Source organism: Excalfactoria chinensis, chromosome 1 (genome assembly GCF_039878825.1).
Source record: "Excalfactoria chinensis isolate bCotChi1 chromosome 1, bCotChi1.hap2, whole genome shotgun sequence".
In the NCBI taxonomy this organism is placed as follows: domain Eukaryota; kingdom Metazoa; phylum Chordata; class Aves; order Galliformes; family Phasianidae; genus Excalfactoria; species Excalfactoria chinensis.
Window position 1 is genome coordinate 22611088 of NC_092825.1, and position 20266 is coordinate 22631353.

Sequence of the window (20266 nt, forward strand, 5' to 3'; positions counted from 1 at the left end):
TGTCTTCCACCACTAATGGAATGAAATTAGAGTTATGTTAAAAGTTTAAAATCGCAGCAAAACTTCTGTATTTGGAAAGGTGTGACATTTCTACAGTTTAAGTTGTTTCTCCAGGTTCACGATGTGGCATATTTACTTTTTTGTCAGTGCTTTAATTCCTCAAATATTCTCTTTTAAATCCCAGATTTTCTTTGAAACGAGAAGAGGAAAAGAGACGTAGAGCTGAAACACAATATGAAAAAACAAGAGAGGAACTAAAGAGGAAAGGGGATCAATATGCTAGAGAGACAGAGGAGAAACAACAACTTGAGTTGCGTGCAAGGAATTTAGAAACTGAATTAATAACACTGGGACAGCTCAAGAAACAGGTATATTAAATATACATCTTCTGTTTTTCTGTTTCTTTCAAATTGATATTTTACGCTAGTATGTTCATCTTGTTTGTGAAAGAGGCATTAGATAATTATCTTGGTACATTTTGAGAGCCATTGTCCTGAAACCAGAATGAACAAACAAGTTTGTGATACCTTTTCTCATTTTTCAGAATTCTAGTTTGGTTTGTGCTTCAGGCAAAGCTGCACTTTGAGTTACTTTTCCTAATTACTACTACAGAACTCTGCGCGCATGTGTGTGTAGATGTACGTTTATTGATTGACTGATGGATTGATTTTTCTTCAGAAGGAAATTGCAGTTACTGTTTGTAGTACTCTTTCAAGTATGCTTACATGAATATAAATTTAGGCCTAAATGTTACTGTTTACCTGATAATCTGTAAATTGCCTCAGTTGCCTACAATCAAGACTTCATTCAAATACTTTCTTAGAAGGATTCAAATACTTTCTTAGAATTGTTATACATCTACAATTTACAGACATTTCACTAAGTGGAGTTGTAGTAACTAATTTATTCTTCAAGCTTCAGGAACTTTAATTTATGCCAAGTGTAGTTGTAGTTTACCTATGGATTCAAATACTTTCTTAGAATTGCTATGCATCTACAGATAGTTTTGAATAGTCACTGACTTGTATACAAGAGGAATGTTTGTGTAATTAAAGTTGAAGGATCTAGTAAGCATCTGAGTCCTTTCAAAAGGGGACAGCCTAGTTGAATTTACTGTTCAAGATCTGATGTAAGTAAAGGATTTGCCTTAGAACAAAGAAGCAAACAAAAACAGACCAAATATTTCTTTTAAAATGCATTTTTATTTGCAGAAGCCACAGAAGCGTAAGTTGAGGATGTTAATGAATGTTCTCCAAAAGTTCAGGAATGTTGGTAAGTTATTTGGATATATAATACAATGACATACAAAAGTGAACTTGCTAAGTAATTTCATTTGGGTTTTTGCTGTTGTTGTTGTTTTCACTTGGCTGTAATAATTGAGGAAAGTAGTGTTATAAGAACAGAACAGATGGTCATTTCAGAGTAAAACAAGTAAGATAATGAAAATGACGATACCGAGTCCACTCCTAAGCCTTTGTGTCTGATGTGTCCTTTCCCCGTCCTGCCCTTACCTGGCTTCTTTTCCATACAGTCCCAGATGACTACTTTCCTGTGTTTTAAATGGGTAAAATGCCTGTTGCTATTTATATAACCCATTTGATTCATATTCCTCTTTCCTTTTCTCATGCTTTAAGGAGGTGGTGATTGTTCTAGAAGTGAAAACCCAAAGTCACAGAAGAAAAGCCTCAAACAAAAAGAACCAACAGGTGCAAATCTGAAGAGAGGAGAATGCAGAGAGTTGTTGAAACAAGATGTCTCGAATTCAAGCAACATTGAGGAAGAAAAAGTAGTGGAGAAAGATGAAGAAACTCAGTCTAATGACATAATGGAAGAGGAGCAGAGAGGTAAAATAGAACTTAAAGAAGAAGTTGATCAGAAATTGGGTTATCTTAGTAATGTTGAGAATAAAGGGGATGCCCAGTGTGGAGCTGGAAGCGTCTCCAGTGATTCTCAGAAAATACTTAAAAAAACTGAAGAAAAGATTGAAGAGTCTGCTGATACTCCTGTGTCTTTTATAGATGGACGTTACGAAAGGTTGCAAGAGAACGTAACAGACCTGTCTCCAACAAGAATGAATAATGAAGTATCTGTATTATAATATTATGTTCAAATTGTAAATCATACGCTTGAGAGGCTGTGTTAGTTTGTGCTGTTTTCTCACAAATGCACAAAAAGTACAAAAGGATGTACTCTAGGTATAAATACTTTGTAATAAGTCATGTTCGTTATAAAGATGTAATTTTTTCACTGTAGGTGAGTGCTCGGAATCTATCATTAATGTGTCGTCATCAGCTGAAAAAGAGATGGTCAAGGATGCCAGTGCAAACTATGGGAGGCAGGTATGTGAAACCAAATATTGCGAATTATAATCTGAATTGATAAACTGTATTACGAGTTAAAAGAAAAGAAATCTTGGCAGTCAGGAAACGGCTCTGCAAAATGAGTCTTGCACATGAAGTTCGTATCACCTGATGTTAGATACTGTCTTCTTATGGTTGTATAAAATGCTTGCAGTTGTGATGGATACATACCATTGTCCAGGTCCATTTCCAGCTGGTTTGCTTAAACACTGACCACTGGTTTTCCTTGTGTGCAATTCTGAGAAACAGTGCAGTCATGTGATGGTTTTTTGTTTTTTCCCGTGCAAAATGCATACTCAGTTGGGAGCAAAATTTTATATCATGCGATTATTTCTTTGACAAAGCATGCCAGCTTTTCCTCTGCATGTGAGGAAGATCAAGTAAAGACCTGAAATATGGTCTGTCAGTGCTTTCTCTGCCCCTGCAGACAAATATATTCTTGTCTGATCAAGTTAGTAAGTGTTTGAAAATATTTTTTTTTTTGAAGGCCATTATGGAGGAATATAAGCTAGGCATCCTGTTTGTATTGGGCATACGGGACTGGGTAGGGATCTTCCGTGAGTGTCTGGAGTCTTCTGTAATACCTCAAGGGAAGTGGAGGAAGTAATATCCTTGCTCAGATGGGAACACAAACCAAGGATACTGTTGCAGGGACTGTGAAGTCAGAGATAATGAGAAGGCTGGAGAGAGGAGCTGGTCAGTGGGCTTGAGGCATGGTACAGTTTTGATGGACGTCTCAGTTCTTGATTTGGGGCCAAGGGCAGGAATGAACAGGTTTTCCTAGTAAATATTGGTCTTGGGAGATTGGAATGGAATTTAATACTTCTGACTCTGGGGAGCATAAGTGATTGTAATGTAGCCAGTCCCTTGTGGTGGATAGTAAAAAAGCTTGTTATGATCACTCCCGCTATGTTAACTCAACTAGCAGGGGGTTTAAAGTGACAGTCAGTAGAAAGTAATGGAGTATGGGAAAATTTGGGCAGTTGTGTTTTACGTTGTTACCGATTGTTTTGTTGGTTTCTGTTTGTGGTGGTGGTGGTGTTTTTTTAAAGTAAAGTACTAAAACATAAACTGCTTGGTGATACCTTTTAGCCTGCCTGCTCTCTGTAGTTGGTAAAAGCAATGCTTGTGTTCGGAGAACTCCAGCTGAAGAAAAACTATTGTTTCTAAACTAGATCCTTCTATTTTGAGGGAAAAATAAATAAGGTATCTTTATTTTGTTGTTGTTGTTGTATGATGGGATGAGTTTGCAATGTCAATTATATGGCTTAACCGTCATTTCATTTTTCTTGGCAATTCTTCTGTCTTTACCTGCTTCCTTAAGGATAAATATGTTTTGGAAACAACCAACTTGATAGAAAATACAGCACATGAAAAGCAGACTGACAAAGCAGAAATTTCTCATCAGGAAGCCCTAGCAGAAAATGAGGAATCCCACAGTGCTGACAAGCAGTTAAATCTAAAGCCGTGGGAAGAGAGATACGAAAGGATGTGGGTTGAAGAAGAGAAAAGGGAGCTGAAAACAAATTTTAAAAGCGTTATGGCAGAGTTGAAGCAGCTGTTTGGTGAAATTAATGAATCTGAGGAAACTACATCCGTTGTGGCAGAAGTGTCAGGAGATGACTTCAAGGAAGAACTGGAGAGTTTTTGTGTTTCATCTAGTGTGACAGAGTCAAGTAATAAGTCAGAAAGTAAAAGTGAGTTTGGAGATGTGAAACTTAACGTAGACCTAAAAGAACCCAGTACAGAAATTGTTGTTCCGAGTCTCAGTGTCCTTCCGGATCACAAGAACTTAAGTGCAAATGTGGAAATTCCTGAGAGAATACCAGATGAAGAAGGCTGCACTAATTACACAGATAATTCAGAAGTACATCTAGCAAGAGCAGAGGAAACGGAAGAAAATGAGAATGGGATTGGTAGGAACGTAGAGGTAAGTCCTGAATATTCCCTGAGACATTGTTTAAAAACAAATAGTTTGGATGACATCTCTAATATTCTTCCTCAAATAAGACCTATTTCCACAAATGATGAAAGTACACTTGGTTCTGTAAGCAAGAAGAAAACTGGCAAGGACATCTGTCTTAGTGACAGTGTTTCCAGAGACTGCCTTATCAAAAACGAGGAAATAGGAGAAACAGGAATCGAAAATCTTTTCCCACATGCTCAGCAACCTTGTGGCATGCTGGAAAGGAATCTGGACAAAGAACTAAAACAAGACGTGGAAAGATTTAAGAGTAAGGTAGGAATGCTGCAAATGGTATTCCTGGCTTTGGAAAAAGAGAAGGTACAGCTACAAAAAGAGGTAGAAGTTCACCTGCTGCTCCTTATTCTTTAGTCTTTCTCAGTATCAATGGTCCTGTTCATGTTAGCTATTGATCATTAAAAGAAGTTGCTTTGTGCAAATTGTTTTTTTTTGTTTTAAGAGAAGAACGTTACTCATAACTAAGGAAAGCGGTGGAGAATTGTGCTTTTCCCCATAATGTAGTCAGAAGGTTTTGAGAAATCAAAATGTATTGTTTCAGTTTGACAATAGGTGACAGTCAGTTCCAGTGTAAGTAGTCATCACCTCATTAGCATGAAAAGAAATTCATACAAGTACACCAGTTTTGATTGTCGATCAGGAAATGAAAATAGCTTCTGAACAGGGTCTTGACTCATCTCTTCGTTTGCTGTGGTTTGTGCATGGTGTGCCTCTCACTAGAACTCCTGATTGCTGTGAAGCTGTTTCTGCTTTTGAGTTCAGTTTGGTTTTTTCCTCATCATCAAGGAAGTACCACATCGTACATCCACTCATATTTTGTGTTTCTACAACTACTGTTGTGTAGTCCATCTGATTTCTTATCCATCAGTAATGCTTTTATTGTTTCTTTCCTAAGGGCTGCTTTGCTTTTTTTGTTTGTTTGTTTGTTTGTTTGTTTGTTATACTTCAAATCAAGAGTGAATTCGGAGTATATTTGTTGACTAGGTACATTTTGTAGAGTAATGTTTGTGAAAATTCTTTTTTATTTTACATTCTTTTAAAAGTCAAGCTTACGTTATTTGGTCTTGGATCTCCTTTAGAATCAGAAAAATATACGAAGCTGAATTTTTCTCTTCGTAGGTTGAGCAGGAGAAAAGGAAGCAGAAACATTTCAAAATGCAAGCAGTGGAGAAACAGGAAGGTCTTGATAAATCAGATACACCAGCGGGCAATATTACCGATCAACCAGTAAAAGAAAAGCTTGCTCTAAGGAAGAACGAAAAAATGATAGAAGAAAAACACACAAAGAATTCTTCATCCGAGGAGAGACCAAAATTACTTGAAATGCCAGTAAAAGGGTAAACTTATAAAATAACCCTTTTTCAAAATTCCCAAACATTTTTCAAAATTCCCAAACATTTGTAAATACAAGGAATCCATGTTTTCATTCTCTGTAAAATCTCAAAACAGTATTAGCTATACATGCGTAAATCTTTCTCCTTTAGAATAAGCAGCTTAAATACTGATGTCACAGCCAATCTTTTGAACTACTTGTTAGCGGTTGCTGATATTCATTTTCCAGAATTAGTAAAGCAAATTTCTGGGGGCACATAAACTGTGTTGTTTTTTTGTGGTTTTTTTTTAATCATGTTAGTCTTACCGTGTCTAAAAATCTCTTTGGAACACTGCCCTTATCCTTTAATTTATTGAAAGAAATGAAAATGTTACTCCACACGTGTTAAGCAGTTGTTATAGTCTTAGGGAAGGCTTCTCAAAAGTTTTTGATTCGTCTTGGATAAGTGATGTGCTGTTTTATTTGTGTTACTTGCAGTCATTATGAATCTGTACTATATGGATAATGATCAACCTATTGAAAACAGTGCATTTTTGTTAGTAAAAGTTTATGGTTTACTGTTCACGTTTACCTATGTTGACGTGGAAATACATGTTGAATTTTGTACATCACTTAATGGCTTATTTGTCAGTCTTGTACAGCTCATGTATAAGATGTCTTCCACCACTAAGGGAATGAAATTAGAGTTATGTTAAAAGTTTAAAATCGCAGCAAAACTTCTGTATTTGGAAAGGTGTGACATTTCTACAGTTTAAGTTGTTTCTCCGGGTTCACGATGTGGCATATTTACTTTTTTGTCAGCGCTTTAATTCCTCAAATATTCTCTTTTAAATCCCAGATTTTCATTGAAACAAGAAGAGGAAAAGAGACGTAGAGCTGAAACGCAATATGAAGAAACAAGAGAGCAACTAAAGAGGAAAGAGGATCAATATGCTAGAGAGACAGAGGAGAAACAACAACTTGAGTTGCATGCAAGGAATTCAGAAACGGAATTAATAACGCTGAGACAGCTCAAGAAACAGGTATATTAAATATACATCTTCTGTTTTTCTGTTTCTTTCAAATTGATATTTTACGCTAGTATGTTCATCTTGTTTCTGAAAGAGGCATTAGATAATTATCTTGGTACATTTTGAGAGCCATTGTCCTGAAACCAGAATGAACAAACAAGTTTGTGATACCTTTTCTCATTTTTCAGAATTCTAGTTTGGTTTGTGCTTCAGGCAAAGCTGCACTTTGAGTTACTTTTCCTAATTACTACTACAGAACTCTGCGCGCATGTGTGTGTAGATGTACGTTTATTGATTGACTGATGGATTGATTTTTCTTCAGAAGGAAATTGCAGTTACTGTTTGTAGTACTCTTTCAAGTATGCTTACATGAATATAAATTTAGGCCTAAATGTTACTGTTTACCTGATAATCTGTAAATTGCCTCAGTTGCCTACAATCAAGACTTCATTCAAATACTTTCTTAGAAGGATTCAAATACTTTCTTAGAATTGTTATACATCTACAATTTACAGACATTTCACTAAGTGGAGTTGTAGTAACTAATTTATTCTTCAAGCTTCAGGAACTTTAATTTATGCCAAGTGTAGTTGTAGTTTACCTATGGATTCAAATACTTTCTTAGAATTGCTATGCATCTACAGATAGTTTTGAATAGTCACTGACTTGTATACAAGAGGAATGTTTGTGTAATTAAAGTTGAAGTATCTAGCAAGCATCTGAGTCCTTTCAAAAGGGGACAGCCTGGTTGAATTTACTGTTCAAGATCTGATGTAAGTAAGGGATTTGCCTTAGAACAAAGAAGCAAACAAAAACAGACCAAATAATTCTTTTAAAATGCATTTTTATTTGCAGAAACCACAGAAACGTAAGTTGAGGATGTTAAAGAATGTTCTCCAAAAGTTCAGGAATGTTGGTAAGTTATTTGGATATATAATACAATGACATACAAAAGTGAACTTGCTAAGTAATTTCATTTGGATTTTTGTTGTTGTTGTTGTTTTCACTTGGCTGTAATAATTGAGGAAAGTAGTGTTATAAGAACAGAACAGATGGTCATTTCAGAGTAAAACAAGTAAGATAATGAAAATGACGATACCGAGTCCACTCCTAAGCCTTTGTGTCTGATGTGTCCTTTCCCCGTCCTGCCCTTACCTGGCTTCTTTTCCATACAGTCCCAGATGACTACTTTCCTGTGTTTTAAATGGGTAAAATGCCTGTTGCTATTTATATAACCCATTTGATTCATATTCCTCTTTCCTTTTCTCATGCTTTAAGGAGGTGGTGATTGTTCTAGAAGTGAAAACCCAAAGTCACAGAAGAAAAGCCTCAAACAAAAAGAACCAACAGGTGCAAATCTGAACAGAGGACAATGCAAAGATTTGTTGAAACAAGATGTCTCAAATTCAAGCAAGCTTGCGGAAGTGGAAGTAGTGGAGGAAGATGAAGAAACTCAGTCTAATGACATAATGGAAGAGGAGCAGAGAGGTAAAATAGAACTTAAAGAAGAAGTTGATCAGAAATTGGGTTATCTTAGTAATGTTGAGAATAAAGGGGATGCCCAGTGTGGAGCTGGAAGCGTCTCCAGTGATTCTCAGAAAATACTTAAAAAAACTGAAGAAAAGATTGAAGAGTCTGCTGATACTCCTGTGTCTTTTATAGATGGACGTTACGAAAGTTTGCAAGAGAACATAACAAACATGTCTCCAACAAGAATGAATAGTGAAGTACCTGTATTATAATATTATGTTCAAATTGTAAATCATACGCTTGAGAGGCTGTGTTAGTTTGTGCTGTTTTCTCACAAATGCACAAAAAGTACAAAAGGATGTACTCTAGGTATAAATACTTTGTAATAAGTCATGTTCGTTATAAAGATGTAATTTTTTCACTGTAGGTGAGTGCTTGGAATCTATCATTCATGTGTCATCATCAGCTGAAAAAGACATGGTCAAGGATGCCAGTGCAAACTATGGGAGGCAGGTATGTGAAACCAAATATTGCGAATTATAATCTGAATTGATAAACTGTATTACGAGTTAAAAGAAAAGAAATCTTGGCAGTCAGGAAACGGCTCTGCAAAATGAGTCTTGCACATGAAGTTCGTATCACCTGATGTTAGATACTGTCTTCTTATGGTTGTATAAAATGCTTGCAGTTGTGATGGATACATACCATTGTCCAGGTCCATTTCCAGCTGTGTAGTCCATCTGATTTCTTATCCATCAGTAATGCTTTTATTGTTTCTTTCATAACTGCTAGTATGCTGTTTTGTACTATTTGAACCAAATAGATGGGCTGTGAGTGAGAATATGAACTGTTCCTATGTTTATAGTGATCTGTAATAGTATAGTGTTGTATATGTAACACACTGTATTGTCTATAGGTCAGCATGCAAATGGATGTTACTGATGACACTGATTCAACACGGTCATCTGATACAACTACAGAGGATGCTCAGTTGCTAACTTCATCTTACAAAGAGGCTGTGTTGCTGTTAGAACAGCTTAGCGTGGATTGTACTGGTAAGTTTCTAAATCACTTTGTCTTCTGTTAAAAGTTCCTCTTTTAAAACTCTTGTTTCCTTGTGTACCTTCACAGTTCCTTAGTTTTCTATTTTGGTCCAATATTTATAATAAAAAATGACTATTGCCCATACCCTGCTCCCCAAAAAGTGCAGACTCTTGCACTGAATGCAGGATTTACCTCAGCTAACCTCAGATGTCCATCCACGTTGTCAGCAAACACACCTTACCTACCACTGGCTGTGTCTCTAGTCGGACTTGGAAAGGCAGGTTCTTGTAAGGTACAGACAAATTCATTCAAATGTAGCGATCATAAGTTAGCAAGACCAGTCTTTATTTTTTTTTTTCTTTTTCCTGTTTATGCCCCCTAATAAGTAACAACAAATTGCTTCTCAGTTTTTGCTGAAAAGAAAAAAAAAATCTGTAATAAAATGTTGTAATATGCTTGCATATATACACGTAGCTTGATATAAATGTAAGCAATACTAATTTTCTTAATGTTTGCTAAAACTTCATTAGGCAAATATGGATTAATTTTGGCCAAAGACCGTATTCCCACCCACCTGAACTCTCACTTTCACTCTTCAACAGGACAGGAGATGAAAAAGTTCAAGAAATGGGATTAAGACAGGGCCATCACTAATTTTTGTCACGGGCAAAACAGGCTCCACTTGGTGAAACTTAATTTCATTGTTTGCCAATTAAATTGGGGAGTGAGAAAGATAAAAATATAAGTAAATAAAACACCTTCCACCCACCACTTTCTCACACGTAAATTTGCTTCTTCACTCCAACTTCCTGAGCAGTGCAAGGAGGATGGTGGTTTTCCATTCAATGCATGGCAGTTCCTCTCTGCCTCTTCTACATCTTCACACATTTTCCCTGCTCTAACATAGGTCCTTCTACAGGCTAAGATCCTTTAGAAATTACCAATCTGTTCCACAGTGGAGTCTTCATGAGCTGCATGGTGGACATCTGCTCCAGTGTGGCCCTTCCACGGGCTGCAGGGAAACACCTGGTCCACTATGGTGTGCTCCACAGGTTGTTTGGGAATCTGCTCCCTCACCTGGAGTGCTTTCTCCTTCCTCTTCCTCCTTCATGTTACCTTTGTTTCCACTGCTCTTCACATTCTTTTTTCCCTCCTTCTCTGCCCACCTGGTGTTTTTGCCCTTTCCAAAATATGCTTTCTTGGAGGTGCTGTAAGATCGGCTGAGGGGCTGAGTTGTAACCTGTGGTGGGTCTGCTGGATTTATCTGCATTTGGCACAGTCTTTTGGGTCTTTCTTTTAGAGACTTACCCATGACTAAAACCTTGCCACCTATACCCAATTCAGCAAAGAATTAAATAGATTGTACACTGGGAACTATTTATGCATATGTGCAATTTTGTGTATTTTTTGACTCCATATAGATCCTGCTATTTTGCTGAAAATTCAAAACATACTTCTTGAGTATGAACAGAGAATAGTTTATGAAAGAAGCCGCAATACAGCTCTCTGGAGAGAAGTCAGGAAGTTAGAAAGTGAAAAAGAGGAGTCAAGGTTAGTTGCAGAACAGTCTGAAGACTTGAAATCCATATTATCTCAACAAGAAATGGAATTGAAAAATGATATCCAAAGCCTCGAGTATGTAATCCTACATTTTGATTCTGTGTGTTGTCCTGGCCACGTTTTAGAAGATGCTGATGGTCCAGCTATCAACAGCATACCAAGTCCCACCACTGAGCCATGTCCCTTAGTGCTATATCCACGCATCTCTTAAGTACCTCTAGGGAGTGGGACTTACAAGCATCTTTAAGAGTTGTGCTTCACAGGTTTTGTCTTTGTACCTTCTGTTTTTGTATGAAACTAGGAATTACGGCAACTCCACGGGCCGCACACTGAAAGAGTTTAGTGGGTGTGTTTGTTTGATTGCAGGTCAAATTTGAGTTTGTTCCCTTGTCCTCATATTTCTGAGCTAGATGCAGATAGTTCTTAGTCACTGTTTACAACATTTCAGAGGAGTGGCCAGCAGGTATTATGTCAGATTCATCAAGAATGAATTCAAAGCCCTGCACGTGGGATGGAGGAACCCCTTGTGGGCATGCACAGTGAAATGCTCTGGCTGGTGAGCTGATTTGCTGAGAAGCCTCTGGGGGATTTGACAGAGATTAAATGCAACATGAGCCAGAATGGTCTTGCAGCTGAGAAGGCCAGCAGCATCCTGGGTTGCAGAGTCAAGAAGCTGAAGGGAAGAGTCCATCCCTACTTAGCTCTTGTTGGTCTGTATCTGGAGCACTGGGTCCAACTTTTGGCCTCCAAGTACTTGAGTGCATTTCTTTCTGTGGCCTCCAAGAGATCGTAGTCAACATGTGTGAGTTCAGCAGAGGCCTTCCAGGCTGATCACAGAGCATGAAACACTTTCTCTGTGAGAATAAGCTGAGGGAAATAAACTTCAAGATGTGCCAACACTCTCCCAGAACATGGAATGGATTATGAGTAAGACAAAGCCATTCCTGATTTGGCCTGGATTTGATTCTCAACATTTTTCAAAATTCCCAAACATCTGTAAATACAAGGAATCCATGTTTTCTTTCTCTGTAAAATCTCAAAACAGTATTAGCTATACATGCGTAAATCTTTCTCCTTTAGAATAAGCAGCTTAAATACTGATGTCACAGCCAATCTTTTGAACTACTTGTTAGCGGTTGCTGATATTCATTTTCCAGAATTAGTAAAGCAAATTTCTGGGGGCACATAAACTGTGTTGTTTTGTTGTGGTTTTTTTTTAATCATGTTAGTCTTACCGTGTCTAAAAATCTCTTTGGAACACTGCCCTTATCCTTTAATTTATTGAAAGAAATGAAAATGTTACTCCACACGTGTTAAGCAGTTGTTATAGTCTTAGGGAAGGCTTCTCAAAAGTTTTTGATTCGTCTTGGATAAGTGATGTGCTGTTTTATTTGTGTTACTTGCAGTCGTTATGAATCAGTACTATATGGATAATGATCAACCTATTGAAAACAGTGCATTTTTGTTAGTAAAAGTTTATGGTTTACTGTTCACGTTTACCTATGTTGACGTGGAAATACATGATGAATTTTGTACATCACTTAATGGCTTATTTGTCAGTCTTGTACAGCTCATGTATAAGATGTCTTCCACCACTAATGGAATGAAATTAGAGTTATGTTAAAAGTTTAAAATCGCAGCAAAACTTCTGTATTTGGAAAGGTGTGACATTTCTACAGTTTAAGTTGTTTCTCCAGGTTCACGATGTGGCATATTTACTTTTTTGTCAGTGCTTTAATTCCTTAAATATTCTCTTTTAAATCCCAGATTTTCATTGAAACAAGAAGAGGAAAAGAGACGTAGAGCTGAAAAACAATATGAAGAAACAAGAGAGGAACTAAAGAGGAAAGAGGATCAATATGCTAGAGAGACAGAGGAGAAACAACAACTTGAGTTGCGTGCAAGGAATTTAGAAACGGAATTAATAACGCTGAGACAGCTCAAGAAACAGGTATATTAAATATACATCTTCTGTTTTTCTGTTTCTTTCAAATTGATATTTTACGCTAGTATGTTCATCTTGTTTGTGAAAGAGGCATTAGATAATTATCTTGGTACATTTTGAGAGCCATTGTCCTGAAACCAGAATGAACAAATAAGTTTGTGATACCTTTTCTCATTTTTCAGAATTCTAGTTTGGTTTGTGCTTCAGGCAAAGCTGCACTTTGAGTTACTTTTCCTAATTACTACTACAGAACTCTGCACGCATGTGTGTGTAGATGTACGTCTATTGATTGATTGATGGATTGATTTTTCTTCAGAAGGAAATTGCAGTTACTGTTTGTAGTACTCTTTCAAGTGTACTTTCATGAATTTAAATTTAGGCCTAAATGTTACTGTTTACCTGATAATCTGTAAATTGCCTCAGTTGCCTACAATCAAGACTGAATCCAGAAAAACTCTCACCTTCATTTTTATTACAAGTTAGTGCCTTATTTAATGCGATTGAGATGATGATGTTCTCACTGTACACAACCTGCATGAATTCTTCAGTTCTCACATACAGTTTTGAGGGTCTTTTCACGGGCTCTCTTATTCACTTGTTCAGCTGGTCAGTCCTCTTCTGTGTCTCACTTCATCAGTAGCCTTTGGAAGTCTCATACAACTGAATTTATCCAGCAGTATTGCTAGATTTTGGTAAACTGAAAATATATTGGACATTGATTGAAGCATTTCTAAATATTACTAGGAGAGGTGTAGACTTAAGACCTTGCAGTGAGGTAAAGTCAGTGTAATTATTGTGCTTTTGAAAATTTTCCCCTTTTTTTTTATGCTGTTCTTAATATTAGTGCTCATATTGATGAATAGATGTTTTCAGATCTTTGACTGTAAGCATGTGAGCGTTCATCTCTGCTTTTAGTGTATGTATATAGCTTGTTAGGAAGATAACTTGCGTTTCTACTTAAACACGGTATGTTCCCAGAATAGTAGTTCTGGTTTGTTTGTTTTTTCTTTAGTTACAGAGATTCGTTAAGTATAAAACTTCTGTAATGCGGATTTGTGCAATGGACTTGCACTATCCTTATAACTTTCAATTCAGATAAATCTAAAGATGTTTGTTTGCAAACATGGAAAATTGATATGCAGGTCATTCTATGATTTTATGATAAATGGCTCTTACTAGAATTAATGGAATGCAAGAATGCAAAGAAGAATGAAATAGGAAGGTATTGCTAATTCTGCTTTTGCTCAAGATTCACAAGTTCAACTCTATTACTGTAGGTTGAAGAAGAGCGTGATGAAGCACAGAGACAGCTCTCTCAGGAAAAGAGTGCTAGAGCTCTGCAAGAAGGAATTTTGAGCAACCACCTGTTGAGACTGAAGGAGCTGGAAGAAGAGACAAGAAAAACAATGCGGAATAATTCAGAATTAAGCAGTTCCGTTCCTAATTAATTTGGTTACATTTCACTGTGCTCATTCTAAAACCATAAGAAAAATAAACTTTTGTGCCTTTTGGTGGATTGTCTGCAGTTTATCAATATAACCTAGTTTTGTTACTGTTGTCTAAAAATTCTGCATAGCGGCATCAATCCCACATAGACCTGAACTGCGCGTGGAAGTAGGAAGCCACTGGAAAATAAGACATTGTGTTCCCAGTCTCTTTAGCTACCTGCTGTTCTTCACTGTATAGTTGTTCCAGTCATTTCTAAGGTTTCTACCAGTGAGATGTCCAGATATCTGGAGATTAACTGGGAAAGAAACTGGCTGAGGCTGTTTGTGATCCTATTGCTTGGCTTTTGAATTTGTTATTCTACTATCATCACTTTCTTTTTTCCGTTTCTTTCATTTTTTTAGCTTGATAAATTATTTTTATCTCAACCCATGAGTTCTGTTTTGTTTCCAGTTTTCTCCCTCATCCCACTTAGTGGTGAGGAGTGTGGTGCCTAGCTGCCTGATGGGTTAAACCTGAATTTATTTCCCAACTGACTATTCACTAATGTCCTTTATCACACAAGAATCTGACCCTAATGACAGAGAAAAGGATCTGCTGCACAGAAATCAGTTACTGCAAGAAGAGATTGCTATGCTGAGACTAGAACTCAGTCAAGTAAAACTTAGGCACCAGGAGGATGACGGAAAATACTTAGTGGAAATTGAGTCTTTGAAAGAAAAGAGCGAGCGGGGAGCGAGGGGTAAATGCTCCTTTCTAGTGATCCAAGCTGGTTTCTGTCACTTAATAAAATGCGCAGTGGTATTTATAATGCATGTGTTATTTCTAATTCTAGATACAGAAGGAACTGGATGAAAAAATCAGTAAAGAACTTGAACAAGGTAACGTGCTACTCTGACATCAGTGTTTTTAAGGAAGATGATGACTGTTTGTAACTTCTACGTAATTACTTTCAGAAGTTGTCAAGATTTGTGCTGTTTGAAGCACAGTGTAGGATTCTTTTTAACTCTAGAGTTTTAATGGAAAACTGCCTGCTAACCAATATACTCTTCAGAATGTTCTGCAGTTAGTTATGAGAGAAAGCACAGAGAGTAAATCATCTCCCCCACACAGATATGCTTGGCTTAAGTTGAAGTCACCTTTCATCCTCAGGCACAAACACCAATTTTAAAAAGAGCCCAGAAATCAGATTTTTTAGACTTCTGTCACTACTTCTGTTTCTGCATACATTCATTGCGTTCAGCACTTCAAGTATGCCGTATACATTTTCTGGTGTTCTTGATTTTTGCTCTCTCTCTTTTTCATTGCTTTTGTTTGTACCTGACATGTTGTCGTACTTGTTTTTGGATAAAGAAGAATCAGTGGAAAAGACAGCCTCTATTTAGGTAAAAATCATTCAGTAATGTATAGGCAAACACAGCATGAATTGATTGCTTTTAATATGCTGTGTAAAGTCTGTTCTATAATACAAGGCCAGGTCTTCAGAGAAGATTCTGCCTCTCTACTCTGCTCTCGTGAGACTCCACATGGAGTATCGTGTCCAGTTCTGGAACCTCCAGCACAAGGAGGACATGGAGTTGTTGGAGAGGGTCCAGAGGAGGGCCATGGAGATGGTCAGAGGGCTGGAGCACCTCCTCTAAGGGAATGGGCTGAGAAAGCTGGGGCTCTTCAGTCTGGATAAGACAAGGCTCTGGGGGGGCCTTCCAGTGGCCTTCCAGTACCTGATGGGGGCCTACAGGAAAGCTGGGGAGAGACTTTTCGTAAGGGCATGTAAGAACAGGATGCGGAGAAATGGCTGTAAACTGAAAGTAGGTAGATTTAGACTAGATATTAGGAAGAAATTCTTTACTTCCTAAGGTAAGGGTGGTGAGACTCTGGAACAGCTTGCCTAGAGAGGTTGTGCGTAGCCCCACCTTGCAGGCATTCAGGGCCAGTCCGGATGGGGCTCTGAGGAACCTGGTCTAGAGGGAACTGTCCCTGCCAATAGCAGGGGCGTTGGAACTGGGTGATCTTAAAAGGTCCCTTCCAGCCCAAACCATTCTGTTTCTAAACCCTGGAATTTCTTTCTCTAGCTTTAAAAAATGTATTGGCTGATAATTGAATGTGAAAAAATGTTTCTTCCTTTATGCCTGTCCTTTTTGATTTGTGTTTTCCTTGGAAGTTCTTAAATATCTCTCTAGAGCGTAGCCTGATCAGTTATCAGTAATGTTTTTACAGTGACTGATTTGACTCAATCTACTGTAAAAGTAACAGCGTGAATCTTGTTTCTTTTCTTTCCAGCCACTGCTGAACTTGAAAATGGATCTGCTAGAGTTTCTCCAGTGGTATCAACTGATGGATCTTCAATAAATCTCAGTATTGACCAGGATCCCCTTTGCAGAGCGGTACAGGAGTACCGGGATGTTTTAAACCAACATTACCTGATCTAAATAAAAATGCAAAGGGAAAAGTACTGGAGATCATTTGTTTACACAGGAGGTCTGTGATTTCCCATCCTGTAGCTTAGGTGTGGAAACATCTTTATTGCAGTTTGAATATAAATTCTAAATGTATTAAGTAGGTTGACACTCTGCACTTACCTGTTGGTCACTGAGGGGTAGTGGGTGTATTTTGCACTCAGGATAAGAACCATATCTATTTTTTCTTACTATCAGCCTGAGTAATGCTGGTTCTTGAACTTGACGGAGCTGTCAAAATGTTTTTGAGGCATGATTTTGCTCCACGTTTTTTGTTCCATGTTTTACCAGAAGCATTCAACTGTTCCTCATAAGACTTTGCTCCAGACCCTTCACCAGCTTCGTTGCCATTCCTTGGACACACTCCAGGACATCAATGTCTTTCTTGTAGGAAGGGGCCCAAAACAGAACACAGTACTTGAGATGGGACCTCACCAGAGATGAGTACAGGGGAATGATTACCTCCCTGGTCTTTCTTGATACACTGTTTCTGATACAAGCTAGGACGTCATTGGCCTTCTTAGCCACATGGTATGCTGGCTGGTGTATGTTCAGATGCTTGTCAACCAACACCCAAAGATCCTTTTTTTCCTTGCAGCTTTCCAGCCTTTCTGCCCCAAGCCCGTAGCATCGCCTGTGGTTGTTGTGACCAAAGTGCAGGACCCAACAGTTGGTCTTGCTCACCTTCATCCCACTGGCCTCATCCCATCAATCCAACCTATCTAGGTCCCTCTGTAGGGCCTTCCTACCCTCAGGCAGATTGACACTTCCCTCCAACTTGGTGTTGTCTGCATGTTTACTGAGGGTGTACTCAATTCCCTCATCCAAATTGTTATAAAATGTTTGCTCATTAAGACCGGGATGTGGTAATAGTTTGATAAAATGCTTGTTCATTAAAACCGCGGGGGTTGGGGGTTGCGGGGCGTGGAGACCGCGAGGATTGCAGGACACGCTGGTTTTGTGGGTAGATTGTGTAATCTGCCTAGTTACAGGAAAAGCGCGCCTCGATGGATACAAGTTTCATGGAAGGACCAACCAAGTAACGGCACACCAGTCGCGCGATTACAGCCAACCAATTGGAGGACAACACGCTCAGAGTGGACTTTACAAAAGAAGTTGCAGGAAATAGGAAGACGCGGCAGTTTGAGGAACAACGATTCCCCTGTCGCCCAGCGCTGAGTTGCCTTTCTGTTTTACCCGTTATAATTAATAAAAAGTTATAATTGGAATATCATAGATTCATTGATTTATTACTAAAATTGATAACAATTTGGTGCCGTGACTCGGATGGGAATATTGGCGTGGATATAAGGAGCCTGAGGGGGCGCCCCGCCTAAATAGGCGGCCTCGGCTCCTATTCTCTCGTCCTATTCCCACCGACGATCCGAAATTTAAAACAAAAAGGCAAGGAAGAACCGGTTGACCCTTTAAATTTCGTGCACGAAAGTCCGGACGAAGACAGAGGACAGGTGAGTATAATCCGGTCGGGGTCGGGAATCCGGCGTGTGACGAGTGTTGTGTGTGACTGAGAGGGGAGCTGGCAGCCAGTATCAACCCAAGCGAGTGCGGACCCCACAGTAGTGCGGTTCCCATTGCCCGCGAGGGCATGGGCCACGACCTGGGGGAAGTGAGTGAATACCACACTGAGTGAGGGCACGCCGAAGGGTGGTTACAGGGTAAAAACGGGACCCTTTTAAACTACCATCATAACCCCTAGAGCTACGGGCACTAGGGGGGGTTAATATAAGATCGTACCCTAGAGCTACGGGCACTAGGGGGGGTTAATATAAGATCGTATCCTAGAGCTACGGGCACTAGGGGGAGCTACGGACGTTGAATAAAACAAGAGAGCAAGAAGTAGAGAACGAGATGGGGCAGAGTAAAACCAAACCATCCGCCCCTTCTAAACGACCACCCATTCCTAGGGATTCACCTCTAGGGTTTATGTTAAGTGCATGGACACATTATCCAGGAACGAAAAATAAGGATAAGGCAAAGATGATATATTATTGTGTAGAAATTTGGAGTGGACAACAAATTGGCCCGGCAGTATGGTGGCCTAAGTATGGTTCTAGTGAAGATTGGGTACAACAACAGCTAAATTTTTGGGTAAACTCCAAAACCCCTTTCGACCAGGAGGAAAGTGACTATGCAGCGGTATGGGTCACTCGCCCAGAAGGTTCAGGAGTTTCAATTTTTAATTTAACACAAACAGAAAAAGATGCTGAAAAACGTAAGTCCCGAAGGGAAGAGGAGGCCTTGGTGGGACCCCCACCATATGCATTACCACCAACAATTCCCCTGCCTCCTCCTCCTCCTCAATTGGATCATGGGCAGCTGGATCCGAGAGAGGGAGAAGAAGTACGAAGGATAGAAGGGGGAGGGCCTGTAACACGGGCAAAGGTATGACAAAATAACCTCTACCCCTTAAGAGAAATGCCCATGGGGGGTCCGCAACCCCAGATAGGGTTTATATCAGTGCCCTTAAATTCAGGGGATGTTAGAGATTTTAAGAAGGAAATGGGTAATATACTAGAAGATCCCCTGGGGGTGGCAGACAGAGTAGATCAGTTCTTAGGGCCCAATGTTTATACCTGGGAGGAACTACAATCTATTCTAAGCATATTGTTCACAGCAGAAGAGAAAGGTATGATTAGGCGTGCGGGGATGCGCATTTGGGATGCTCAACATGCCCACGGGCCCGCTGCAGACACTAAATGGCCCCTGCAGAATCCACAATGGGACCATCAGAACCAACATCATAGGACTCACATGCAGGACCTGCGAACTATCATTATCCAGGGCATTAGGGAGGCGGTCCCAAGAGGTCAGAATATAAATAAAGCTTTTAATGAAAGACAAAAGAAGGAAGAGACACCCACTGAATGGTTGGAAAGGTTGCGTAAAAATTTACAACTATATTCAGGGTTGGATCCCAATACACCGATAGGACAGGCTTTGCTCAAAACCCAGTTTGTAGCTAAGGCTTGGGAGGATATCCGGAAAAAGCTGGAAAAGATAGAAAACTGGCAGGATCGGGGGCTTGATGAACTTTTGAGGGAAGCTCAGAAGGTATATGTAAGAAGGGAGGAAGAAAGACATAATAGGCAGGTTAGGATGATGGTAGCAGCGGTCAGAGAAAGTAGGGAGATGGAAAGAAAAATGGGGGGATGGACACAAAATCGAACCATGGAGCAACAAAGATTCAGGAAGCCCGAAGGCAGAAAGGAGGAGAGGATATGTCATTATTGCAGGAAGAGGGGACACTTGAAGAGGGACTGTAGGGTTAGAATGAGAGACGAAAAGTCCTTCCAAGAAGATTAGGGGTGTCAGGGGCTACATATATTGGGGACCCAGAAACAACAGGAGCCCTTGATAAAATTGAAAATCGGTCCCCAAGCTGAAGAGGTGGAGTTCTTAGTGGACTCAGGAGCAGAAAGGTCTACTATACAACAAATACCTCTTGGATGCAAGCTTTCCCGAGAGACTACAAAAGTAATAGGAGCAAAGGGAGAACCCTTCACAGTAGGAATAGTTAAGAACGTGATGATAGAAGCTAAGTCCAAAGTGGGGTTGGGCGATTTCTTAATACTGCCTGAAGCGGAGTTCAACTTGTTAGGACGGGATCTGATTATTGCATTAGGTATAGGACTAGAAGTAG

General features: G+C 39.2%; 2 protein-coding genes across 3 annotated transcripts in view; both read left to right on the forward strand.

The window, feature by feature from the left end:
* LOC140259881 (uncharacterized) overlaps window positions 1–14960 on the forward strand; it is a 35565-nt gene extending 20605 nt beyond the window's left edge. The window contains exons 12-26 of the mRNA XM_072351617.1: window positions 1212–1272; window positions 1635–2024; window positions 2254–2339; window positions 3685–4662; window positions 5461–5678; window positions 6513–6696; window positions 7540–7600; window positions 7963–8361; window positions 8582–8667; window positions 9071–9209; window positions 10620–10833; window positions 12526–12709; window positions 13981–14134; window positions 14715–14884; window positions 14949–14960. Coding sequence (XP_072207718.1) covers window positions 1212–1272; window positions 1635–2024; window positions 2254–2339; window positions 3685–4662; window positions 5461–5678; window positions 6513–6696; window positions 7540–7600; window positions 7963–8361; window positions 8582–8667; window positions 9071–9209; window positions 10620–10833; window positions 12526–12709; window positions 13981–14134; window positions 14715–14884; window positions 14949–14960 — 3336 coding nt within the window. The remainder of the gene's footprint in view (window positions 1–1211; window positions 1273–1634; window positions 2025–2253; window positions 2340–3684; window positions 4663–5460; window positions 5679–6512; window positions 6697–7539; window positions 7601–7962; window positions 8362–8581; window positions 8668–9070; window positions 9210–10619; window positions 10834–12525; window positions 12710–13980; window positions 14135–14714; window positions 14885–14948) is intronic.
* The window catches only part of LOC140260438 (uncharacterized), a 93531-nt gene extending 76798 nt beyond the window's left edge, over window positions 1–16733 (forward strand). Inside the window, exons 42-43 of one of the 2 annotated variants that reach the window (XM_072352931.1) lie at window positions 14985–15030; window positions 16430–16733. In XM_072352931.1, coding sequence (XP_072209032.1) covers window positions 14985–15030; window positions 16430–16578 — 195 coding nt within the window. In that variant the 3' untranslated portion in view covers window positions 16579–16733. The remainder of the gene's footprint in view (window positions 1–14984; window positions 15031–16429) is intronic. The other variant, XM_072353015.1, reaches the window with a different exon arrangement.
* Window positions 16734–20266: the final 3533 nt, after the last annotated feature.